Source organism: Malaya genurostris, chromosome 2 (assembly GCF_030247185.1).
Source record: "Malaya genurostris strain Urasoe2022 chromosome 2, Malgen_1.1, whole genome shotgun sequence".
In the NCBI taxonomy this organism is placed as follows: Eukaryota; Metazoa; Arthropoda; class Insecta; order Diptera; family Culicidae; genus Malaya; species Malaya genurostris.
Window position 1 is genome coordinate 117,924,974 of NC_080571.1, and position 27,656 is coordinate 117,952,629.

The 27,656-nt window shown below is 38.8% G+C and overlaps 1 protein-coding gene across 1 annotated transcript in view; it reads left to right on the forward strand.

Annotated features, from left to right (window-relative positions):
• Nucleotides 1-27,656, forward strand: part of LOC131429156 (uncharacterized) — a 230,261-nt gene that overhangs the window by 147,423 nt on the left and 55,182 nt on the right. Inside the window, exon 8 of the mRNA XM_058593203.1 lies at nt 23,264-23,397. Coding sequence (XP_058449186.1) covers nt 23,264-23,397 — 134 coding nt within the window. The remainder of the gene's footprint in view (nt 1-23,263; nt 23,398-27,656) is intronic.

Consider the following 27,656-nt stretch of genomic DNA (forward strand, 5'->3'; position numbering starts at 1 on the left):
GTAGTAATTAATGATGTGTATTAATTCATCGACATATACAGAATAGATTTATTACACGGGTAAAAATCCATTGGCGGTACCATGATTAAAAATCATGAAATCATGAATCATGTCTATTATGAATAATAAGTCATGAATTCATGAGCAAAATGATTGGTATAATGCACAATAACACATCTTTCATGAAAATTTTCATGATATCAATCATTTTCCTTATGAAATTTCATGAGAAGGCATGGATCATGATTTCATGATTAAAAAATCATGGTTCCGGTAATAGATTTTTATCCGTGTATAAAAAATGCCCTAAGCATGGCTTGGCCTTTGATTTAACAAACCTCAAAGTAATTCTCTGGAAAAATACAACTGAATGCATTCTATATATGTAATTATTTTGATGTTGTCATAATGTCATTTATTCTTTGGTTTTCACTAGCTTTCGGAATAAATTCGATTGTGGATTTAGAATTGACGATTCAATGACATTCATAAAAGTATTGCTTAAACACGAGAGAACTGTTATTAATGTTGTACCTCAAAATAATGAGAATTAACAATTCTCCTGAAATGATGATAAACGGAAAAATCCGCTTTTTAAGAAACTTTCTCATGTAGTGCTTCAAGTTAATAAGCTTATTAGTAACGAAAACTTTAATTTAGTGTCATCTGAGGACATTCGTTTAGCAAATAAAATAAATATAGAAAATTTAATTGTAAATATAAACTATATAGCTATCGTTCTATGTTTAAAAGTTCCCGGGAAACTGATAAAATAAAATATTAACCTAGGTTTCATCGGCCACCAGTATGCTTCTGGTTTGGCTGCTCATAGGCAAGATAAGAATTACAGACTTCGTGTAATCGTATCTTCTGATATATGCGTTCAATAAGAAATTTTGTTCATTTGAAGTTCGTACAATTAACAGTCTTCGAGTTACAACGATTTGAAAAAAGTGCTTGCTGAAATCCGCCTTTTTTTGATAATCAATCTTGAGTTGAATTGTTCACTCCATCTGTGCAAAACATAGTTTGTCTTGTAGAGGTCATGTGCAAAGTTTCATTCAAATTGCAGTATGTGATTACTTGATACCAATTTATTCATAGCTTGATTATGAAATCCTGCAATATCTATCTTGTACATTACGTTTCATAGGTTTTCAATTTTCTTAGTATTCGATTAGCTCCGAAATTGTGCCACTAAATCCACAAAACAAACTCACGTGTTCATTCTAAGTAAGCTCGAGTAATAATGGCAAATTAAATAAAACAGACGATACTAAACGTTTTCGAGTTCGCATCCATTGGTTAGTTAAAATGTGACTCACTCGTAGGAGTGAACCGCCGAAGTGAAAATATAAAAAAGATTTTCTGTGACACCAATCCATGCAGTGAAACATGACGTAAGATGATATGGTATTTGCTTGAAATACACGATTTTAACGGTGCAGTTTTGCAACTTTTCTTCCATGAGGTTTTGTTGTCCAATTTCCATTACTAACATTCAACACATTCACATGACGCTCTTGTTTTCGAATATTCATGACGAGGTGTGAGGACAAAGAGAATCTTCACCTTGAAAACAACGGCATAAATTACAAAACACCAGTTATTGCTCATGTTCTGTAGAAAGTTGTTATCATTATTACCATTATTATATATGACCATTTTTGTTTTTAGGGCACAAAAAACTTTGGATCCGACAACAATTTTTTTGTTATGTGATCGCCTTTGGGAATTAAAAGAGACAAAAGCAAGACCAAAGCCATGGCTTTAACATCCTTCTGCATGTACCATGAAACAAAGTAGAAGTTTTTTTTATGACAAAAATCGTGTAGCAGATTTTCCTACAAAGAGTAATTCTCAATTCAAGAATCGCGGGTGGCGAAATGGCGAAAAACGTCGCTCGTGGTCAACTGTGTTTCAATGAATACCGTTTTTGTTTGTCAGTCGCCTCAATTATTAACAACGGAGGAAGCCATGAAGCGAATGTGCGTTTCGGCGAATGGCTGGCATCGATGGTCAGGTCTCTGGTTATTTATAGCGAAATTCCTACCAGCAGCTATTCAATAGATATAAATTTGCTACAATGTTTATTGAACGAATTTTGTCACATCCGAATTGTTCGCTAATATTTTTTCGGGGAAAGTTTATGGAAACGTAGAAAACGATAAATGTACGGAAATATTATTCGACCTTCCAGACAATGTCAGAACAATAAATGGGATGATGCCCGGTACCATTGGCATTCTGGTCCACATTCGCATCCAACATATTGAGACAAAGGGTAATGAAAACGCGCCTGAAGGACTGTAAATATTAGGAAAGATGTGCTATCATATCATAAACTGAAAGGGTTTGTTTGTTTTACTGGGTTTTGTGAAAATTTGAGTCAAAATATACTTTGTTGGAGACAGATATATAATGCATTGGCATCACTTATCCTTTTGTTGATAATTTCTTGAAACTTCTTCAATGCGTTGTAGGCCGAGAAGTATAATGTTAATATTTGGTATTTGAACGGATAAAACTTTATTTGATGAACATAAATTGTATTCGTTACTGATAAAATATCAGACTGTGCCTCATCACGACACTCCCTTGCAGGATGATTTGCAAGCAGCGCGGTAGGTTTCGTATTTCAACCTACTTTGTTTGCTTTAATCATGATCTGCTGATAAATTGCGATGAGCCGAACTGAAACGATTTGTTATTCGTTATTGAAAGTTATGTTCTATGTATGTATAGTTGCTGTGGAGTTTCATGTGGGTGGTGGGATTCTCGTTATTGCAGTAATAAAACAATAGTGGCACCACCCTTAATCCATTAAAACTAGATTTCCCCACAGTATAGCATCACATCCTTCCATTATTACACTTCGAATGCACTCTGGAACAAGAAACCAGACACGGACGCCTGAAGTATTTATCTAACAGTAATCGATTTTCACACGTGCTGCGGCTCTGTCGGCATGACGTTCGTCCTTTAGGATGCCCATGAACGTATCATCTAGGAAACGTAACTACAGGCTATCAATTCTTTCCCGTTATGTAAAATAACTTCCAAGACCATAAAGCAAGACACGAACGAACGACGGGGTTTCTAGTTGTGAAGCTTTACTTAATTAATTGAATTGACATAAATTAACAATGCTCCGTTTCGTATCAGATGCTGGTCGTTTTTTTTATTCCACCGGATGAGAGATCGATAAAATACCGTTGTACCGTCAACTGGTAGATCGTAGTTGGGTTAGTGAATGAAGTTTTGTTGATGTGGAGAATTTCTTCAAGCGTGATAGTGAAAACGGTTCTGTATTTTCCTTGAAGAATAAGACAATTTTTTACAGTATACAAAGATCAGATTTGAAATGGGAAGAGAAAGTTGAAAGTTCTTTAGCAAAGCAGATACACGGAGAACCCTTCGATCATAAAATTGCGATATCGCAGTTTTTGATTTTTGCGATAGTTGATTTAACTAATTTATTTTTGATTCAACCAATATGGTTTTTGGTTTGCATATATTCAAGTAGTTGAAAAATATGTTGTTTTGAATGCTGTCAAATGCCGGAGACAGTTGACAGCAAAACAATAATTGCAATGCAAAATCAAAAACTTTTTTAGTTGAAATCTGTTCGCGTCGCTTCAAAATGTCAATGAAAACAACATCGATGGTTAAAGCGTTTGGTGAAATCGTGTTCATTCGATTTGAGAAATTCACGATAACAAGTGTTTATCTAACAGCGGTGTTGTGATAAAGTTAACCTTGTTTAAGATGAAAAAGATTTGGTGACAAATTAGAAAATGTTAATGAATGATCATCTCGTAATCTTTCAGGTATGCGCAAAAATTTTATGCTTCAAATTCGATCATTGATTTACTTCCAGCAGACTGTTTTACTTCCAGCTGTTTGATACCGATGATGATGTTCATGCATTAGCAATAAAACGCTTTTTGACATGAATTTAATTTATGAAAGTAACAGGAGCGAAGGGTTTCAAACACACAGAACGCGCTGCGATTGAATGGCGCGTTTGAATTGCCGTCGCAAAATTCCAATTCCCAGCGGTTGACGCACCCAAACTCATATAAAGACTAAAATTTTCGCAAATCAATAACATTGTTGGAATTGATTCAACTATTTGCAATGTCTAAAACATAATAAACATAATAAAACCGATTTATTTGTCAACTAACAGAATTTTGTTTCAATAACACCAGTTATTTCAACTAAAATATTTGTTGAAATTGAAAGGTATGTGTCCTCACTAATTGACAGCATTTTTTTCAAACGGTTAAATTAGTTGTTTCAACCATAGTTTCTGCTAATCGAAAAACAAAAATGACAGTTTAGTTAAAACAACAATCGATTAGTTGTACCAAATTTTAACCAATCGAATTCAGAAAATCAACTAATATTCTGGTTGAAATGGGATCGCGGGTGGTTCCGTGTAGTAGTTCATAAGTCCATTTAAAATCTTTAAATTTCTAGCAGTGAAAAAAAATTATGACTTGGTTTAATGTACCATTACATAACGAACGTATGACGCATAATTGAATTGCGTTGTGTATCGAATTATAGCACTATGTACGTTTAAAACTGTTTAAATTCCCGATGCAAAAATTTAATTTTGCGTCTGTCATCATTTTATCATTTTTTCTACCTCTTTTGCCTATCTTCGGTACGGGAAAAAAACTCCGAGTTCCAAAGTGAAATATGAACTTTTTGCAAACTTGATACCAGTTTTTTTTTCGCCTGATCAATACTTAACCGGTGTTACCGCGTCAACCAAACCAAATCAGCAATAATTCAATGAGAAACAAAATTAACAAAGACAGTGTCAGACTCCGAGGATCGATAACTTTAGTAAACAGAGAATGGAGTTAGGTTTCAATTGTTTCCGTTCCGATTTTTTTTCGGTCAGAAATTAGATTTTATTATATGCTACCAAATCAACAAATTGTGACATCAACTTAGACAACCAATCATCGTTCGTCCAAACATATATTATTTGATACTACACTGACAGTGGTTTTGAAGAGTAGTGGTCAAATAGGATTAAATATACACTAGAAACGACATGAACAACTCGCCAAACTTGCCATAAACTCCCAAGGAAATTTAATAGTTCTATTACTTAAATCGTCGTTCTGTAAATTTTCTTAAATTCTTGGGAAATTTCTTTCTCTATGTACCCGAAACCCGACCCGAACCCAAACCCGATAGGTATTGGTCAGGTTCAAGCTGTTTGTCGGGTTCGGGTTGGGTACCTTACCTTACCTAACAGCTATAGGCCTGGGGTGTCCTTTGCTGTATTAAGAATACGTCTCCACATAACTCGGTCCATGGCTGCTCGTCGCCAGCCACTCAAGGCACGGATGCTGCTGATATCATCCTCCACTTGATCGATCCACCTTGCTCGCTGCGCTCCTCTTCTTCTTGTACCAGTCGGATTAGATTCAAGAACCGTTTTCACTGGGCTGTCGTCCGCCATCCTTATGACATGCCCAGCCAATCGTAGACGTCCGATTTCAGCTGTCCGTACGATAGGTGGTTCTCCTAGCATCTGTTGCAATTCGTGATTCATACGCCGTCTCCACGTTTCGTCTTCCATCTGCACTCCGCCATAGATGGTCCTCAGTACCTATCTTTCGGAAACACTGAGGGCGCGTTGGTCCTCTGCCAACATAGTCCAGGTCTCGTGGCCATAGAGAACAACCGGTCTAATGAGCGTTTTGTAGATGGTCAATTTCGTGCGTTGGCGTACTTTTCTCGATCGAAGGGTTCTCTGCAAAAATACGCCTATGAATTTCTCTGCTGGTGTCATTATCGGCGGTCACCGGTGACCCGAAATACACGAACTCGTCAACCACTTCGATATCGTCACCGTCTATCAATATTCGTGGTGGGAGGCGTAGTGTTTCTACTCTAGAGCCTCTTCTTCTCATGTATTTTGTTTTGGACGCATTTATGGCCAGTCCGATACGCCTAGCTTCAGCTTTCAGTCCGATGTAGGTTTCCGTCATCTTCTCAAGGTTATGTGTTACAATATCAATATCGTCAGCGAAGCCAAAAAGTTGTACGGCTTTCGGAAGATCGTACCACTCGTGTCGATCCTCACTCTTCGAATCACACCTTCCAGGGCAATATTGAACAAGATACAAGAGAGTCCATCACCTTGCCGTAGCCCTCTCCGAGATTCGAAGGGACTCGAGAGCGTTCCAGATACTCGGACGTAGCACATCACTCTATCCATCGTTGCTTTGACCAATCGCGTCAGTTTCTCCGGGAAACCGTATTCGTGCATGATCTGCCATAGCTGTTCTCGATCGATTGCATCGTATGCCGCTTTGAAATCAATGAATAAGTTGTGTTCACGACACTTCTGGAGTATTTGTCTTATAGCGAATATGTGATCCGTAGTGGCGCGGACTCCAGTAAATCCCGCTTGGTACGGCTCTACGAATTTCTTAGCTATTGGTGATAGACGACGGCAAAGGATTTGGGAGAGTACATTGTAGGCGGCGTTGAGCAATGTGATTGCGCGGTAATTGCAACAATCTAGCTTATCGCCCTTTTGTAGACGGGACATACCACTCCATCCATCCATTCCTGCGGTAGAATCTCCTCCTCTCAAATCTTAGAAATCAACAATTGCAGCGCTCTAGCCAGTGCCTCTCCTCCATGTTTGAGCAGCTCGCCTGGTAACTGGTCATTGCCCGCGGCTTTGTTGTTCCTCAGCTTTCCGATCTCCTCCTCACTTATCTCCGACAGATCAGGTGCTGTGAATCTGTCGCCGGCTGAGCGTGCACCGAGATTGATTCCTGTGTCGTTCTCTGTATCCTGTGTATTCGCCATTCAGATGCTCGTCATAGTACTGCTTCGTTCGTGAGAAGGTTACCACTGGTATCTCTGCACATTTCGATCTGTGGCGTGAAGCCTCTACGTGAGCGGTTCACCTTCTCATAGAATTTCCGTGTATCATTTGCGCGGTACAGCTGTTCCATCGCTTCGCGATCTTGGTCTTCCTGGTGGCGCTTTTTCCTCCGAAAACCCGTGTTCTGTCTGTTCCGTGCCTGTCTGTATCGTTCCTCGTTCGCTCTAGTGCGGTGTTGCAGCATCCTCGCCCTTGCTGCGTTCTTCTCTTCGACCAACTGCTGACATTCGGCGTCAAACCAGTCATTTTCTCGATTCGATAACCACGTACCTAGTACGGTTGAAGCAGTGCTACTCACGGCGGATCTTATATTCCTCCAGCCGTCTTCAAGAGTCGCCGCGCCAAGCTGCTCTTCCGTTGGTAGCACTTGCTCCAGTTGTTGCGCGTATTCCTCTGCAGTACGAACGCTACGTAGCTGCTCGAGATTAAGTCCCGGCGTTTTTGTGCGACAAGTGTTGTGCACCGTCGATAGTTTTGAGCGCATACAAACCGCGACAAGGTAGTGGTCAGAATCAATGTTGGCACAGTAGTAGGAGCGGACATTGATGACTTCGGAGAAGAATCGCTCGTCGATGAGAACGTGGTCGATTAGATTTTCTGTATGTTAATCAGGTGATCTGCAGGTGGCTTTGTGGATATCTTTGCGGGGGAAGAAGGTGCTTCGAACTACCATTCCTCGTGATGCTGCAAAGTTCACGTATCGTTGGCCGTTGTCGTTTGTTACCTCGTGCAGGCTCTCCAGCCCGATCACAGGCCTACCTGAGCATTCATGTCGCCGATGACAAGTTTTACATCCCGCCGTGGACAGCTGTCTTAGGTTCGTTCCAGGTGGGGTACGGGAAATTGTTTCGGTTGGGTACGGGTTTCAATTTCTTCATTTATAACAGGAACGGGTTAAAAATTTTGTCTGGTTCAGGTATTTAAACTCGAATACTCTATTTTTTCAGATACTGGTGAAGATTTTTATTTTTTATCGGGTACGAATCGGAAAAATTAAATCGGGTTCGGGTCTGGTATGGTTAAAAGTTTTTTTTTTTACTTTCGCTCGGGTACGGGCCACATATAAGCTATGTTTTTGCAAAGTTGATTTATTCAACCAAACGGGCTAAGTGACCGCAACTGAACGCTACCCATCATATCCTGCGCCTGCACAAACACTTATGCCATCTTTTTTACACACTTCCATCCACTCTTTTTTCAAATCCGTGTCGTTTTTCCTTTCTCTGTTTTCCGGAGCTTGTTAATCATAATCGCTCCGATTTTTTTTCTATTGAGCGGAGTTCTGGTGCCTCGATACGAAAACAACATCGTTGGCTTCGTACCACTCCATTGCCGATTTTGTGTGATGGCACGATGCCAGATTCGGCCAAAACAGAGTATAGTGCTCGGAGAACCAGATGAAGGGCAGCAAACGCTTCTGAAGGCATTCTACTCGATATATTTGGCCGTTCATGGTGTCGGTCATACTTATTGAATTTTCCGCATCTACTGTAAAATTGGTCTTCTATTTCTGGAACATCCAGACGGTACTTGCCGATGAAAAACTCCATGCCGGTTTTTTTTCGACTACAATCCTTAGCCAGATGCTGAAATGAATTAAATTAAATTAAACGAAACGTTAAAGCAAGATATTTTTTATAATAAGTCTACAATAGTCTACCATTACCATAAGTCTCTAAACATCGAAGTCACAATAGAATGTTTTATTCGGTTTTCGATTGTTATCGAAATGATATTCTGAATTTACTGCTCAGCCCGCCTGATATAAATCAACTAATCACAATATTAAAATTGGTTGATAAGATTTTCATAGAAGAAACACAAGTAAACAGTAGGAGAAATGCGTTGCCAGTAACGCTTGTAACGACCAAAATAGTTTTTCACCGGAGAACAATTTTGACATAGTTTTGATCGTAAAATCATGAATAATAATCATAATTCTATGAGACACAAACTGATAACGGTAACGGATTTCTTTCCGTGTGATTTGAAGGTTCAAAACAAAAAGAGTGGGTCTTGCTAAAGCCTGTAGAGAATCACAGTAAAATAGGATCATGCCGAAGCAGTATCTTCTGTTTCGCAATCGAATGTTTTGATTAGGTTAATTGTTTGTTGATAACGTCTTTGAGGTTATTATTCGCTCAATTATGCTTGATGATTGATTCAATAAAGACGGTTCGAACTTTCTACGTGTTTGTTTCAACATTTTTTTGTGAGTAGAATTTTCAGTATCTCTACCATCCAATCGACATTCTCTTTCAGATTCCCTGTTGATTTTTAGTATCATGTTGAAAGGATGTATAGAAATTTGCATTATTTTTATGCCTTTTTTATCTGATTTCAAACTCTTTGTACATTAAACATTTTTCAACTTTCAGGTTTGTTTTGCACCGCTGGTAAAAGAAAGTTCCCTGTATTCCGAAAAGTGTGTAACAAATATTATATCTCTTTCTTTCAAACAAATCTGAGTACATAGGGAATAAATTTTTTTGAACTCTAAAACGTCATAAAAATCATCAGACACACCCACAGCGTTCATGACTCTAATTTAATGTAGACATTCGGATCTTTCGATTTGCGCACGAAGCAGAACAACAACACAAATAGCTTGCGTGCTTCGTTCCGGCGCTTGAGTTTGATTTCCGCCCAGACACGCAAGCAAACAGCTTCATTCGGTGATTGTTTCGTGATTCTTAGAGGACACGTAGCAAAATGATTCTGGTGTAGTTTTAACATTTCAAATCCATTTTCTCAACGGAAATACAGTCCAATCAAGCAATTGTGAAATTAGTGTGCTATGTTTTGTCTGAAATCTCGGAAGAGTAACGAACTTGATTTTCTAGTTACACACGTCGAATTTTTCTAGTTAGCTCATCGCATAGTAACAAACATTTCGAGCCAATACATTTCAGTTTCCTCTGTCTGATTTTTTACACCAAATGATCAAACAGTGTAGCATCAGCATTCGAGCGCAAACGATTCCATAGGTGTTTCGGCGTTAGTGACTTAAACGAGAAAAAGGTTCCCAATAAAAGCATGTTTAAATGTTCAGTACAGGGTTACTTGCAGGATCAGGGTCATGTCGCCGAAAGACATTTCGCCGAAAACCGTTTCGCCGAAAGTCATTTCGCCGAAAGGGTCATTTCGCCGAATAGACCACTTCGCCGAATATCATTTCGCCGAAAGCCATTTCGCCGTCGTTTTGCCGATTCCTGAAATTGTCTTAAAATCGTAATGGGAATTGATTTAAAAAAGACAAATTAAATATGATAACGTTAACGACCGTTTTGTTGACCTACAATTGTACTTCTTGAATAAAGATTGATTCATGAACCTCAGAACGGAGTTCCCAAAGAAACTTGTTGACTACTACCCACTAATCATCAAAGCAATTCCATAGGTATCTACCAAGCAAAAGTATGTGGTATTTTCCGTTTACTAAATAAAAAAATATCTAATGCGGCTTCGCCACATCGATTTGATTCGTGTGCTGTCCGACCTCGCTACCGCTCGTTCGGACCTAACTAAAGCAAAGAAACCTAGACCGGGTAAACGAGGCGGTTACAGGTTTGTATGCAAGAGGCCGCCGCTTCCGACGCTGGGTCGGCGGCCAACTCAGCCGGCGTCGCCTCGGCGGCTTTATGCAGCCGAGCCATCTTGGCTTCGGTTATGTGGCTGCGCCACATCAGTTATACGGGAGGCATAATAACACAAAAAAATAATTTGATGTATTTGAAATTACCCTTTCGGCGAAATAACCCTTTCGTCGAAACGACTTTCGGCGAAATGGCTTTCGGCGAAACGACTTTCGGCGAAATGGCTTTCGGCGCAATGACCCGCTCCCTTACTTGCAGCCAAATATTTTTGCGTGAAAACTGGGCAGCCGATTGCCGAGAGTTATTTTTTTAACAATGGCAGGATCATAGAAACCTTTATGGTTTTATTGCTCGACTATTTAGATAGACTATTCTTTAACACTAAACATGATTGAGAAAAACAGTGGAAATATACTAGATAGAAACAGTGTCTATAAATTTCGAACTACCTCTGTTGAAGAAATATGATGCAAACGCGAGCGATTGTTGATAAAAAACCGTATTTTTGAATTTTTACTGTAAACCTTTTAAAATTTTCTAACCCGAATGGTGTAGCCATTTTGAAAGAATAAGATAAATACAACTCAGCGTCTTCAATAATAGTTATAACAAAAATGAAAATGAGCCGGGAAGCTTACTTGAAACATTACCTCGATGCAACACCTAATGCATAGTTCGAAAAAATCTTGAGATTTTACATCTTATAAGATGCATATAAATGGAGCGTCGTAGTTCACACATTCTTTTTATTTATATCGTTGATTATACCCGGTTTCAACGTAATTGTGGTCAAAAACTTACACAAATTTATATTCAAGAACGTATAAAATTTTGTGATTTAAAAATTACATAGCTTGAGATCGAATGAAATAAAAAAAATAAAAGACCGATGGCAACAGCGCGACTTGAACCGAGGAGCATTAGATCACAAAGCATTCCGGTTAATCGGCTGAGCCACAGAAGCACAATCCTGCAACTTCGCTTTTGAATTTTACATAACGATAGAGTAAACTTTTGAAACGATTTCCGGAAAAAACAGCTGTATTTGTACGACTAGAGCGTTGTGAGTCATCGGTGTTTGCACGGCCACGTTTGAATTCAATGCCTTATTCCCGCGGCCGCAACGGAACAGGAAAAGAGAACAAACATAAAAAAAACACAAAACAACACAACAACACGGTCAAGTTTTATTACTTCTACTCGGTGAACTACCAAAATGGTTGAAGCCGGGGTAAAATAATGATATAAAAAAAATGCCGTACTATTTTTTTTCTTTCAGAAGAAACAGTACTTTACTCTTTGTTGTTTCAAAAAGTAACGCGATAAATAACACACTAATGAATCGAACATAATGAAATTTTGACATATGACATCTAAATAATTGAACGCTGGATAGATTTTTGAGTAGTGAGGCCATGATTTTCCATAGCGATCGATACTGTCGTATGTCGCCTTGATGTCGATGAACAGATGATGCCTTGGGAATTCGTATTTACTGCATTTCTTCGTGATTTACGCAAGTTTCTAGTTCGTTTTCAATCTTTGGTGGCTTCCCACTAACTCATTTACTTTATATGACAGATTGGGTATTTTCACTATAGAAAAGAGTCATCTTTTTATAAATGGGGCTTAAGAAAGACGACCGAAATGGGCTCGGTTTCCCAGATCCTGGCTATAAACAGATGCAGACTGACGTTTTGATGAGCTGAGCTTCGACACCGTCTTCACCAGCTGCTTTGTTGTTTCCAAGCTGGTGAATGGAATCCTTGTTGGTCCCGTGCTCTGCTCCACTTACGTTATCACATCTACGTTCTCAGCGCCGTTCAAATGCTCATTGGAGAACTGCTTTCACCTTTCAATCACCTCACGTCCGTCCGTCAAGAAGCACCCGTCCTGTTTGAATTACTGATATCGGCTAGTGGCAAATCGATGTACGATCACCTGGTACTCATAGGTTACTTTCAATTTCTACAGCTACAAACCATCCTGATTCAGAACGACGTATGAAGATATGAAGAAGCTACGAAGTTACGACAATTTCCTGCCAACGTAATGTTTTTGAGAATTTAAAGAAAAATCATTGTGTTATCGTCTACGAGTATGGATTTGTACAAGATGTTGTATTCGACACATTGCACGGGGTGGGGCGAATCTTATGTACGGTGATTTTTTGTGATTTAATTAACCTCTTGGGCTCTTTACTAACTATAACTAATTTGTGTCTACAAATGCTCAATTTGAGTGATTATTGATTGGCCTGCCAAGTGCTTTAATATAAACACTGTTCAACACATTGATATAACTGCCGGGGAAGCTATCTGGTCACTACTCATTTTAATCACGTGCACGAAAAACAAGCTCGAATAAATTGGCTGTGTTTGGAGCGTATGACTGCTTTCATAACAAGAGCAAAATTGATTCTAGCTTGGAGGAAGTTATTACTGTCTTAGTATATTGTTGTACTTGTTACTAGTGTTGAGAAGCTTCGTTAATAACACGTTTGAAACAAAATCAGGATAATGCAAGATTTCGCATGACTTCATTGTTCTAATTTCAGTAATATAATCAATTGCTACAACTAGTAGACTATCTATGGATCGCTATGGATGAAGGACAGTGACATATCTTGCTTGCTCCGACGCTTCGTAGCCTCACACATGTAGCAAGAGACCATGAAGGTCAAACTAATAGACCTACTACGTTTATAAATAATATGTTCCAACCAGTGCCGGCAGTCGCTGGAGGGATATTATATCTCATTACCATGATTCAGTCGCTTTTTCTCTCGTGCACTGGTGTAGTCTTGTCAATCCAAAGTACGCAATCAAATCCAAGAATGCATTTCATTAGAAAGGCTTTCATTCTGTAATCAAATTAAAAATCTGCTGCAGAAGAATCCACCGACAAGCTTCATTGCTTTTAATTAACTTATCGTCTTGGTGATAGTGCATAATAGCACCCGTATCGTCGGTTTACGCGTAACTAAATTACCACTCGTTCCGACGTTGATTATTTAGTTATTACTGTCGTTAAGTTCCACCGGTTGATGATTCGTGTTTACCCATTAGTAACACTTTGTGGCTATGTCGAGCGCCATCATGTTGAAATACAATAGATTCGTCATATATAAATAGATGCGAAATAAATATTTACGCTAGTAATTTATTAATGACGAATGTAAGCATTAGCTGAATGATCAATATAGCACTGAAAAATGAATTTTCCGTACATCTTTGAATTACCCTGAAAGAGTCACGAACAACGAATACTGAAAAACCTGCCTGCTTGTTTTCCCCTCTATCGAACAACTTTGGTGAACAACTGAGACATGCCAAATGCACATTGGAATATCGAATCGTGAGAATCATATCGGAAATTTTTTGTTTGTGTTATTATTTTCCAAACGCTCGTCGAATAAAGCAATGCATCATCAGAGTGGTTGAACGCCAAACAGCTTAAAACTCATCGTTAATACCTATTTTACAGAAAAAGAAAAAATACGTGCAATATAATCGAAGCGTAAACTGTGAAGCGATATATTAAGTGTTTTCGGAAACGATAACCATATGATGAAAATGTGACTAAACGAAACCTCGAAAGAAAGTGAAAAGAAAATTTATCCAGTTCGGGAAACGTTCCGCAACGAAAACAACCACCGATAGTGTTGAGTGCCAAAATTTGCCATCATGCACGGCATGCAGCACTTGTTCCGCCAGCATGCCCTGGAAAAGCAAGCCAGCACGGAAAGCTGGCATTCCGCCTACGCCGGAAACGCTGCCGAAGGTGCTACGTCTCCTTGTAAGTCACCAACTGAGCGATCTCACAGCGTCGAAGAAACTGATCCCGCCTGTCATAATGGAGGTAAGTTAATAAATCACGTGTCATTGATTTCATTGAAATTTCAAGTATCCTGGCATTGCTTCTTCGGATCGTGTTTGCATGTCTCTGCAAGCTGTACTGCTTGAGAATTATGCCTTGCTGTAAATCGTTTGGTTGAGATTGAATCAATTAAACGAGTGAAATTTCTCATTCCTTTAACGTTGCAGACATGAGTCCCGCCCTCGATCCACAGTATGTTATGGGTGCCCATCGCACCCCTACCTACCAAGAGTATCACAATTTAGGAATCTCGATACCACGCACGAAAAAGTCCCCCGATGGGCGAACGAGTCTAGATATTGGTGGATCCGGAGTGAAGCGGATGTCTAAACGAAATGTCACGGTAAGATTTTGTTCGTTTTGTTTTTAGTGTTTGGGTGACGATAGACTAGAAACTACACAAATATGGTTGAATGCTCTTTCAAATACAAACTGGCTTTTCTGAGTTCACAGCGGAGCTCCTAGATTACCTAGTGGCGTCTCGGGACAAAATTGTTGGGCTGTGCACAACTTTTGTGGTATGATATCAGATGTAACAATTAATTGTAAGAGAAAACTATAGATTGAGAAATGAATATTCGCTTGTGATTTTCAATACAACGAAATAACGATATACTTTCGGATGGGATTTTTTTATTAAACTTTTTTCGTATCATAAATATACTAGAATAATTCGGTTCTCTCCGTCGAACAAATTTGTCAATAACTACATCAATAAAACCGCTTCGACGTTGAAACTGAAACAGCATTTGGTTTTTATCTGTCATAAGCATAAACCACTGCTACCTCTCCTGAAGGTGTGCATACAATTCCTAACAGAGCCAAACGTGCCAGAGAGAACGACAATGCTCGGAGCTGGATTCTTTATCTTCTGGAATCTGTGCAGTAACTCATGTGCTCAGAAAAGACACTAACACAGCGAAAAGAGATACCTGAAAATTAAATTGGATGTATATGAGATCTCTGTAAATACACTCAATTTCGGCGAATAAATAGAGAATCTAAATAAAAAAAAATGCGGAAGGGGGTGCAGTGTTTTCTTTCAATTTGACCAGTTGTGCAGTGCACGAGATACACATGAGGACGAGACACCACTGAGATTACCAAAAGATTCTTGAGGTTCATTCCATGCGTTTTAGTGTAAAGTCATCAGATTGGAAACGACAATTGAAAAAAACACTAATTAAACTTGCGAAAAGTTTCCGGTTAATGTGAGAAAACGATCCAAGCTTCATTTCGGAGAGTTTCACCAATATGCCCGGAACCGGAGTCCGGATACAGATATAGTCTGTATGACTATTGATTTACATCAACACCTCCTCGGCGTATGGCCAAACGGTTAAAGCCGACACATACGAATTGAACAGTTTTGGAAATTTGTAATGTTTTTTGCATCGTGATTTTAAATTCCAGTTTGAAATTCTTGATTCATTTACTCTTTTTGACAACCGGTAGTCGGATCCGAATAAAATACGTATAACGAACCTATAAGACTACTGGATCCTTCGAAAACCATGTTCTGTGAAAATCGGTTAAGTGACTTTTAGGAGTTTTTGATCAATATTTCCCGTATTTCCACAACCGGGAACCGATATAACCGTGATCAGTTGGTTTCAGCATCAACAATCAGCACCTAAAAATTTAAACTAATTTTTAGCACAATATAGATTTTTTACGTGTTATGCACGAATGAAGGCTCGAATTTTCCAAACATTCGTCATCCTGCAATTCTTGAGCAGGAAATCAGATCCAGATAAAATTCAACATTAGTCTATAACAAGGTTTGCGAATCTCGGTTTATCATCTCTGAGAAATCAGTATTCCGGAACTGGTAGTCGAATTAGTATAAAATTCAAAATTTTCCTAGAAACCTTTCATTTGAATGTACATTTCGAAAAATCGGATCTATCATATCTGAGAAAATTAAATTTACATCAGCGCCACTTTGATGTATTAATGGGCCCGGGACAAGATTTATTTGTATGTACGTAACTACCTAAGAAACCTCTTTTTGCCCGGCGTCCGGCCTTTCAAAAAAGCGGCTCAGATTCACTTTATTTTCACAATTGACGTTATTCCACATATGAAGCACAAGGTGGCAAGTGACCGGGAAAATCGGGAAAAAGTCTGGAATTTGGTTTCACCGGGAAAAAGTCGGGAATCTTAGTGTACATCCGGGAAAAAATTCACTACTCCTAGTAACGATTTTCATCATCATGATTTTCCAGATACAACAAATGAAAAATTAGAGGCAATACTCAATTTTGTGTTTGAACGAGAAGTTCAGTACAAGTTTTGAAACATCTTATTGTCCCACACAGGCTTATTGCTGCACAATCCATTGGAAATGGGGCCAACACCTCATGTCTCATTCAGTGGTTTTTGTGTGGGCTTGACAGCAATTTTAAATCAATAAAAATTTTCTTTGTTTATCTTCAATAACAGCACAATGAATGCTCATAATGAAAAATAAGGATAATTCGGATGCTTCTGGATTTCTATTCAATATCAGAATAATTACGCATAAAAATAACATCAGGTAACATGTTTAGTAAATTTATTAGGAATTCTTAGGAGTATTCATGTTTTTATGAATTTGACGAAATTTGTATGTTAAATTTTGATGAAGTTAGGGAAATCATTGGCTGGGGATTTCCCTAATTTCATCAAAATTTGTCTCAGTAATGTCAAATTGTGACAACACTTGTGTTGTAATCTTGGTATTGATTTCAATAGGATTCACAAAATCGACACAGTAGTCGACTTTCACCTTATTCACCGTTTGCAAAGAGTATTTAATTGCCTTCTTTGACAGCTGGAATTGGTTTTTTAGAGTTTGTAATTTGTCTTAGAAAGATTTAGAAGATGGTTTAATTTGTTCAGTGAATTGATGTCGACGAAAAAGCACTCGAAGATTGTCGATGATAGGAGAATCAAATTTAGATCATCCCAGTCACTAGAGGCATAGATTGTTGTTGTTTTTTCAAGTGACAAGCGTACATATTATGAATTCTAGAAAGATTTTATTCTGGCTCGCTTAAATCTTTGAAGCTAAAAACTTTGAAAGAATATTGTATATATTGTTAGAAGGAATCGGTTTTACGGAAATCGTAGAAAAAAAACGCAAAATTGAAAAAAATCTTTGATGCAAAATGTTTTAGAATGTATGAAAAGTCTCGACATTTCATGCATTTCTATGACAAAACAAGAAAACCGCGTAAGTTCGGAAATCCGCGTAAATACCGCATGACTTCGAAAATCCTCGTAAAAAAACGTATAAAAAACACGTAAAAAGACCGCAGTGTAATCGTTTTTTATGGTCTCTATGGTCTCAAAACGCGTTCCCCGCAATGACAATTTGAGTCTGGGAAAGAGGAAAAAGTCACACGGGGCCATATCTGGAGAGTACGGTGCTTGGTTGATGATATTGGTCACTATCTGCGTTGGAAATGATCTCTTTGGCCACATCAACACGACGCTGTTTTTGAATGAAATTCAGCTTTTCTGGCACCAGCCGAGAAGCGACGCTTTTCAAACCCAAAACATCAGTTAAAATGTGTTCGGCTGATCCATAAGAGATGCCCAACAACACAGTAATCTCACTAATCGGTACAGAACGATTTTGCAACACGATTTGCTTCGCCGATTCAATGTTTTCTTCAGTAACAGATGTTGTTGGGCGGCCAGGGATCTCATCATGATCCAAGCTTGTACCACCACCTTTGAAGCGTTTATACCACTCGTATGCCTGTGTTTTTCCTAGACACGATTCACCAAAGGCCTTTTCTAACGTTTTCAACGTGTCGGTACACTTAAATCCATTTGCAATACAAAATTTGATGCACGCACGTTGTTCTAAATTTTCATCCATTATAAAAATCGCCACACGAAAATTTTTCAACTTCTTTGTATAGACGCCAAACAAAAACTAATCGTACGATATGCGTCAAAATTTGACAGAATGTGTATAAAAGTGTTGCCAACGTTGAGAGAATAAAAGTTCACCGATTGGACAAGCGCGGGAATTTTAAAATGAAAATTCCGGTTCTTTTTTGATCATAAGGTATTTTGATACAACCAGTGTTGGTGATTGCTGAAAATTTGACAGAAGCTGCTCGATTTTTATCTATATTGTATACAACATTTTCAATCCGGTAGAAGATGCTACCAGAATTCGAGTCTCTCAATGCATGAACCTCGAGAGAATTTTTCTACATTTCTTCGCTCCACTTCATACTCTGAGTATTTCATGGCCCTTAAAAAAATTTCAGTCTGATAATGATCGCCGCTGTGTGGAATTTACCAAGAGAGAATCGCAAGTTGACAATTATCGCAGAAAATCGAATCGATGATTCGACTTGATGATTCTCATACTAGTGTACTTGTGTGGAGCATTCACATACATTTTCATAGACACAAATTATACAAAGTTTATAAGCACATAGTTAGAATAAGCGGTAATAGTAAAATGATTCTATCGCAATTATCCACTGCCCATACAAAATCGGATCGCGAAACGAGAATAAGCGACCGTTTGTTGCTTCAGAGAGAATCCCCACAGCAGCGTGCTAGCCGTTGATTCTCAGACGGTTCACCGAGAGAAATTCGCTCTCGCACTAGTGTTTATTCTATGTTAAATGTACCATGCCGGTTTTTTTTTTTTGTTGTTGCGATGATTTCCGATTCTCTTTGATGGCACTGATTTCATCGTGGAAGAGTTGCGAGTGAGCATTCTTTGATACGATAAAAGCCATCCTTGGATACAACTATTAAATTTTCAACGGTTCTTTGACATGAACGGTTTTGCCTTCCTAATTTGAATAAGTTTTGAGAAGGAATGATTTTCCAGATAGCCTTGAAAAGACTGATCCAGTCTTTCTTGCAAAAGACTGAATGGTTCGAAAAATAATTATTTTTATTTTAATTGTAAGGCTTTAAAATAAATTTTTCATTATTAGACTTTAAATTGCCTGATGGCAACCTACAAGACACCAACAATAATCGAATTTGATGTAAAAGCTACGCTTATGAGTATTATTGGAAAAAGCATGAAGTTTGAATAAACTGTGTTGATTTTTCGAGAAAATTGTAAGAATTTTGATGCTTCATTCCTTCGTGAAATTGTGTAACTGATCACTTTCATCAACGTTGGCAAGATATGTTTCTTGTTTTAATCCTATTGTTACATCGAAGTTACCGGCGAAGTAACAGACAAAATAAAGATGGAATACATTGAACTAGGTGGTACTGCCAGGGCAGAATATGAACGTTTGGGCGAACTGTGGATCTGATTTCTAAACGTAGTTCCAAGGAGATACCTGAAAAATACTTCATTTCTCAACTCTTGATGTCCTTTTGGACATGGGATTTCTACTTAAAGGTTGAATGAGAGAAATATTTAGAAAAAATACTGAACAAAGGCTATTTCGGCCTATTCTAAAAACCAGGAATTTGCATCTCGCGTACCTGGAAAAACCGGAAAACTGGAAAATTGAAATCGCTAATTCATTTGCCACCCTGGAAACAATTCATAAAATCCGAAAATGGATTTCATAAGATTGATTAACTATGGCAAACGAATGGCCAACGAATAGGTTAAATCTATGACATTTACATTGAAATGAGATGCAGAGGCGCTGCTCGTGTAGAGGTGATACTTTCAGCCAGAGTCGCCAATGTTCCAGATTTATCTTGCCTATGCCAGATTATTATCATTTCGACAGACAGTCAGGCAAATCTAAAACTAAATCTTTTGCCAGATTTCTCATATCTCACCAGATATAAAATATTCTGCTTATGAAAACCTAGATTTCTTAGCTTTACTTTGAATAAATGGTTTACAATCGTCTAATAAGTCGAACAAATGAAAATATGTAACAATAAAAAAAACACCACAATGTAATTAGGAAGCCTCGCTAAAGTGGAGTTAAACTTTATGTCTGTGTAGGGACTCAAGTTGTTATGCACTCTGACGAATCGAAGATGAAGCTTAAAAAAAACAAATGGGATTTTTTGTTAACATATCTGTCGCCAGAATTTGTCTTCCGATATGCACAGTTTCATTTTTAGACACTTGGAATCCCTGGGTTCCAGGTCCACGGAATAATCTGTGCGCCAAAAATTTTCAATGGTTGCACCGATTTTAAAAATTACCCACGTTTTCACAGATTTCTAGAAGCGAATACAGTCGAACACAGATTCTTTAAAAATTTCTGATTGGGTTCATACTTGGCGGGAACTTTTTTTCGTTCACCGATCCGATCCTGTTCTTTGTTCTTATGGGATTCTGTCCCAGATTAAGCGCCGAACATAGAAAAAAGTTCATACTTTTTAACAATTTCTGATGAAAGCGGACAAATTCATTTGAAAAATTACCGCAAAAAGGATGTAAATTTTTTTGATCTGAGACGAAAATGTCGAAGTTAGTTCAGAAAATTTATAAAATCGTCACCCAAATCGTAGCTCGTACACTAAACTCTAGCTTTACTTATCAAAAATTATCCATTCTCAGGCACGAAGAGGATCACTGGAAAGTGCAGGTTCGCCACCAACGCATAATCATTTAGGCTACCTGCCGCACGATCTGAACGATATTTACGAGTACAAAACGGACCACCAGTATTTTACCCACACGGGAGGATACGACGACCAGGATGAGGGTCGCTTTGCGCTCGCCTCCGACCATCACCGGAATCTTCTTTTTCAGCGTAACGCGGGGATCCACTCGTTAGACGAATATGCTGCCATGGCCCACGACAGCAGTTTTAACCGACACCACCTTGACAACTATCGCTACCTCGGTCACCGGAACCGCTTCGATAACAGTAGTTTCGCTCGAAATTTGACTTCCAGTATTTCGCAAAGTAGCATAGATAGTAATATGTCGCAGTCGTTTACTTCGAAGAGCACGGACAAACATAACCGTCATCACCACAAGAGCAATCATCATTATTCACTAACCGAGATGATCAAGCATCTCGGAAAGAAAGCACACATCTGGCCAGGACGAACGCGGCATCAGTCAATCTCCGAATCCGCCGATCATTCACCCGAGGATCTATCCAAGTTGAACCAAAATGACCAGTCAGACTTCCGGACCCGATCTCGGTCGCTGGACGTACAGCGCACGAGACGAATACTGGACGATTGTGAATCTACGTACAGTATTTACAATAAGATACTCAAAGAAGGTAAACGCTTGTTTGGATTTATTCTGGGCAATTGTTAGGTTGGTATGTAGTAAGGCCTTAATATAGAGGCAAACGACTTTGATCTCAGCGGGAAGTGCTTAATAATCTTCTCAAGGAAAGCTTGTTTGTGTTTTCGCTCTACACAGGGGCAGTAGGTCGGCTTTCATGCATTCGAATGCAAATTCAGTTAGCATATCTCGTCGTTTCCTGTAACAGCATTCGATACAAATCGTTGATAAAAGCTGCTACCTAATGCAACCTAGTTAGTCTGTATGAGTTGCACTGTTCACTAATATTCACAAAGCTAGTGCGTAACAGGTCAGCATTGGCGATGATATCAAGAATGTTTGTGTATTCAAATGCGTCTTATATAAGACATGGTGAACAAGGACGATAAACAAATCGTTAACCTCTTCAACTTTACCTTGTCGGTTAGATTCGAACCGATTTCGATTATTTAATTAATGGTGAACGACATCCCCCTCGCCCTTGAAACCGAATTTTCGGCTAAGCTACTTGCACTCAACACTTTATACAATAGTTTGAACGTGACATGACTCATTCCTCACCTTAACTGCCACCAGTTGACCCGAAGAACCGTGCAAGCGCTCTAGTAATCAATCCATGGTTCCACTTACTATGTTCCGACTGCTGATTCACAGATTAATTTGTAAAACTTTCGGTATGAACTGGTTTAAAACTATTCATCGAGTATATTTGTTACCTTCGGCACTGCGTGCACAATAATGCACGTTTTGTATGAAGTGTCTTAGGTTAGTGTTTGTAACTGCACCGATGCACTTGAATGTTTTAGCCGATCAGAGACGTCTAGTCAGTGTTGGCGAGTGGCATTGGACCTCGGGTCAGTAGACTTCCGTTTTATAAACGTTACGCCAGATGAGTGTTTGTTTTTGTTGATTCTATAATTTTCATACGAGTTTGTTGTGTGTGTGCGAACATCAAACACATTTGAGAACTGTTCCATCGAACCTGATGTTAAACTGGTTCTGGGATCCCATTTCCGACCTGCTTTTCATGTATCAAAAATATGCAACACATCTTTCATTATAAAAATAGATTTATTTATAGAACAAAGAAAAAAGGTGTGTCACTAGTCAATATTTGAACACCAACACATATCGGTGGGCAGGTTTACGTAATCCTTCTTCAAGCGACGGACTGGAAAAATAACAACAAACCGTATCTCTTGATCGGTTTATGATGTAGTTAAACGACTATGGCTAGAATAACAAGTTATTCGACGGCTCGGAGCAGATCTATCGACACGATTTGGGAAAGGGTGTCTGAACTAGCGAGAAGTGAGCACCTGCGCCTATATAGTTAGTCTACGTAGCAACACCGAAAGCGAAAGGAAAACAAATCAAGGCTCACGTCGCTCGAAATTGGTGCTAGTCGCAGAATGTCTCAAAATAACACTTTACCCGACGTAAGTTTGACTATGGAAAATTCTAATTCAACCTTCAGCTAGTTGGAATATAAATGGTTTCATTTGCCGAAGGCGTAATCCATTCACCTTAACAATTTAAATTTTTTCTAGTTTTATTTGTAGCTGCAACTAAGAGAGAAATGCGTTATATTATTATTAATTTAATATAAAAATGTAGACTCACGACCACAATAATCATAATGACTTTTACCTTCAACAGCGGCGCACATGCGACGAGCATCGGCGGAACTAGCGGAAAGACGTCGAGCGTCATTGGGTGCCAGCCGGGGGTTGCGACCGGATGGTACGATGGATCCGTACCATGCGGCCATCCTATTTCGAGATTCGCGAGGGGTGAGTAACAACACCGTATTATTTTTGCACCGATAACCTTTACACGATCCAGTGCCGGTTCAGTGGGATGCATACCCACTGGGCGCATTTGATGTCACGCGTAGTCTGTACTGACAGAGAGCGAATGCTGTTGATTGAACTGGCCTGATCTGTGGACGATAAATTGTCTAGAGCTGGATTTTCTGGCTTGTTTTTCTATAGAATATGATAAACGGTCGGCTTAATAAATGCACAGTTGGTGTAGGGCAGGACTTTTCTCATACAACCTCGAGATCTGTATATTGTTAAGTATTTAATGTGTACCTAATTCGATGGGGATGTAGAGTAACCGTACTATTAGTTTAGCGTGAGATCTACTATCTCTGTTCAATGCCTTGCCTCAAAAGATAAGATAAAAATTTTTGCATTCGCTTCGACTTTTCGCCTCGCTATAACAGGAGTATTAAATATTTTGCGCATTAATTTTGCTGTGATAATGCTTTTTAGAATCGAAGTGAAGGTATAGGCTTCGAACTCGTTGATTTTTGGCCAAGTAAATAATGTGGTGGCACTAAAAATAAGATTCTATTGCCCTATATGCCGATTTTAAACAAAATTTTAAAAGTTTACTTGTTCAGTTCAATCAGCTGACGTTCTTCGGATGTACAGGTAAAATTCACGAAAAAAAGTAATTTTCTTCAATACACGGATAATGGTCAATAATTGTTAAACAAAACAAGTTACTGAAAATTTTATTTCGAATTATGACTTTTGATAACTTTTTAACTTCTATCGGAATTAAAATTCCACTTAGTTCTCAGAGATGACTGGACCAATTTTGATCACCTTAGACTCCAATGAAAGGTTTTATCCGACTATAATGTTATATGGATTAGGATAATTTCGCCGATAACTATTTCGTCGAAGGGGTGATTTCGCAAAAATGGTAATTCTATTCGTTTAAACAGCAACTAACATAAACTACAAATAACAGTTTTGAGACAAATTTACAAAGAAAATTACGTTTTCTGTGTGTCGGTTTGAAATTTTATATTTCAGAACAAATTGGCTCAAGTGGCACGTTTCCCTAACTATCAGGAGATTTGTGTCTAATTTATTAATTAAAATATCGGAACCGGATGTCAGATCCGGATTGTAAATTTCAATAGCAACTTATTGCACCGTAGGATTTTGCATGGAGCTTAAGTTTGCAAAAATCGGCTTAGGCGCCACAGAGAAAATGAAGTGAGTTTCGTTTTTTTGAATTGAATTTTTTTAACCATCACCCTGTAATTCCGGAACTGGAATTTGGAGCCGGATAGAATTCAATAGAATTCAATAGAACGTCAGAGAAGACATTGATTCTTTGTATCAACAAACATATTATGCTTGAGTAATGTAAAACTTCTCCTCGGTGCCGTGCGTAACGGTACAAGTTGAATTATTAAGCTGCACTAGCAGTTCATTTAAACTGCTATTTACTAAAGAATCGAAAACGACACATTATCAAGCGTTTTACGATGAAATGTATAATGGAATCGAAATTTATCAAGAATATCGTGTTGGAAATTTAATTCACTCAAATTTACGAACAAATACACTTTTTTAACCACTCTAAATACTACGTAGGCTTTGTCTTTAAAATAAAACATCAACCGATAACGGATAACTCTTCCGGGCAGCTAAGCAAAACTCTGTGACCATCTCGTTAGCCGTGATGCTACTTTTTATGTCGCGTCCAGTCTTCGCACCATGGATTTTCAAGTCTATGTTAACAAGAAAAGTCCGACTTGATACCAAAACTTTGATCAATTTATTAACGCGTTGGTGCTGAACAGTACCGAAGCTAAGAACTTCTCCGTGCTTTATGGGTTTTAGGCATCATTTTTGGTTTGTGGAATATATTTCAACTCTTGCACGAGTTATAACTGATTAAACAACCGATCGATGTGCAAATGTTTACCCTTTCAATTCGGCAGCGAAGCCAGTACGAACGAGATGTCTAGACGTAAATTGGAGATTTTCCACTCCGATTAAATTTTTAATGGTTAAGATCTGTCTGTAGATCGTTAGAGATTTTGACTCGCCGTTTGGCGCAGTTTTTTTTTCATCTCAAAATGTGATCAGGTTGACCTAGTTAGAAAGTAACAAACGTGTAAATATTATCAATAAAAAATACCAACATCAATATCTGAGATAGTCTGCATACAATAATTCTATACACGACTGATAGAACTTGTATGTAAAGCACTTAAGCTCATACTCGTTTCCACAACCCACACAATCAGTTCACGCTCATAAAACGAGATCGTTCACTTAGTTCGATTTAATCTTGTATCACACTACAACGCATTCGTTTCGGCCATAATTATACAAAGATAATCGGTTTTTACTGTCTTAGGTCGGTAACATTTCCTCTTGTTGATATTTATAATAGACTGTAATAAAGTCTCGGCTAATATGTCTCAACTCTCGACGCATTTGGCCTATTGTAGAATATTGGCATGAACCTTGTGCGAATGTACGTTTTATTGTATTCTCTTTTAGTCCGATGCCCCGATGTTGTTGATCAGTTCGCGGAGACTCGCCGGTTTGTTCAGTTGCTCACCAACTGGCCGATAGGGTGGTCATGTTGTGCGATAACTTCTGATTGGTTCGCAATCTCTCGAACGTACTCAAATGCTGGATTTAATAATCTTTCTTTCTTGAAGGTTCGTAAGAATTAAACGAACATTCAATCATTTTATATTATTGAAAAAATGAGAACACTTTCTGGAAATATATGTTATGAAATGTGAGAAAGTCCTGAAAAGTTAAATTAAAACCTTTTTTAATCCACCTAGTGGTGTAATGATGCCTCTCTCTCTTATTACCTATATTTTCAAAAGCATCACAAGAAGATTGTGTCAAGATGAAATCAAAAACCATAACCTTTTCAATTTGTAAACAGTTATGTCAAGTTAATATAGATTTAAATGCACGCTGTGTGATACTCATTGCCTTATCATTTCGGAACCGGATCTGGATGAAATTGCACAATATCTTTTAAGACACTGAGAGTTCTAATTTGAATCATTATTTGTGAAAATCGGTTTGCTGAGAAATTGAATTAAGTTCCATTTTTTGAGCTTTTCTGTACTATTACCGGTGCTTTCGGAAGTGGAAACCGGGGACTAGTAGTACCAAAGTAGATTTATATATCCACTAACGAACAAGGTCTGCCAACTACATGAATATACCAGCACATTTGATAAAAATTTGCATCTCATTTTGCCATCACTTTTGAAAAAATCCTCATGAAAATTAAAATTTGTCACTTATCGCGTTGTAATACCTTTTAAAGAGTTTCAAGACCTTTTATTTGCATCTTATATATTTCTGATATTACATCTTTTAAGATTTTATCTGATCAACAATTCTTCTCCATGTAACTCGATCCATGGCTGCTTGCCTCCAACCACGTCGGCGCCCGATACTATCCAGGTTTCGCTCCACTTGGTCCAGCCACCGTGAACGCTGCGCTCCTCTTTGTCTTGTACCTGCCGGATTAGAGGTGAACACCAACTTGGTGGGGCTGTTGTCCGGCATTCTCACGACATGCCCCGCCCACCGTACCCTTCCAGCCTGGGCTACTTTCCGGATACTTGGCTCACCGTAGAGTTGCGCTAGTTCGTGGTTCATTCTTCTCCTCCACACTCCATTCTCCTGCACACCACCGAAGATCGTTCTCAGCACCCTCCTTTCGAAGACTTCGAGTGCTTGCAGGTCCTCCTCGAGCATTGTCCACGTTTCGTGCCCGTAGAGAACCACCGGTCTTATCAGTGATTTGTACATGGTGCACTTCGTGCGGGGGTGAAGTTTCCTGGATCTCAATGTTTTGTGGAGTCCATAGTAGGCACGACTTCCGGATATAATGCGCCTCCTGATCTCCCGGCTGGTGTCGTTGTCCGCAGTCACCATTGAGCCAAGATAGATGAACTCGTCAACCACCTCCAACTCGTCGCCGTCGATCGTAATACTGCTGCCCAGACGTTGCCTATCGCGTTCAGTTCCGCCAGCCAGCATGTACTTTGTCTTAGACACATTTATCCTCAGTCCTACTCGTGCCGCTTCGCGCTTTAGTCGGGTATACAGATCTGCTACCGTCTCCTTGTTTCTACCGATTATATCCACGTCATCAGCGAAGCACACGAATTGTCCGGACCTCGTGAAAATCGTGCCCCGCATGTTGAACCGCGCTCTTCGCATAACTCCTTCAAGTGCGATGTTGAACAGCAGGC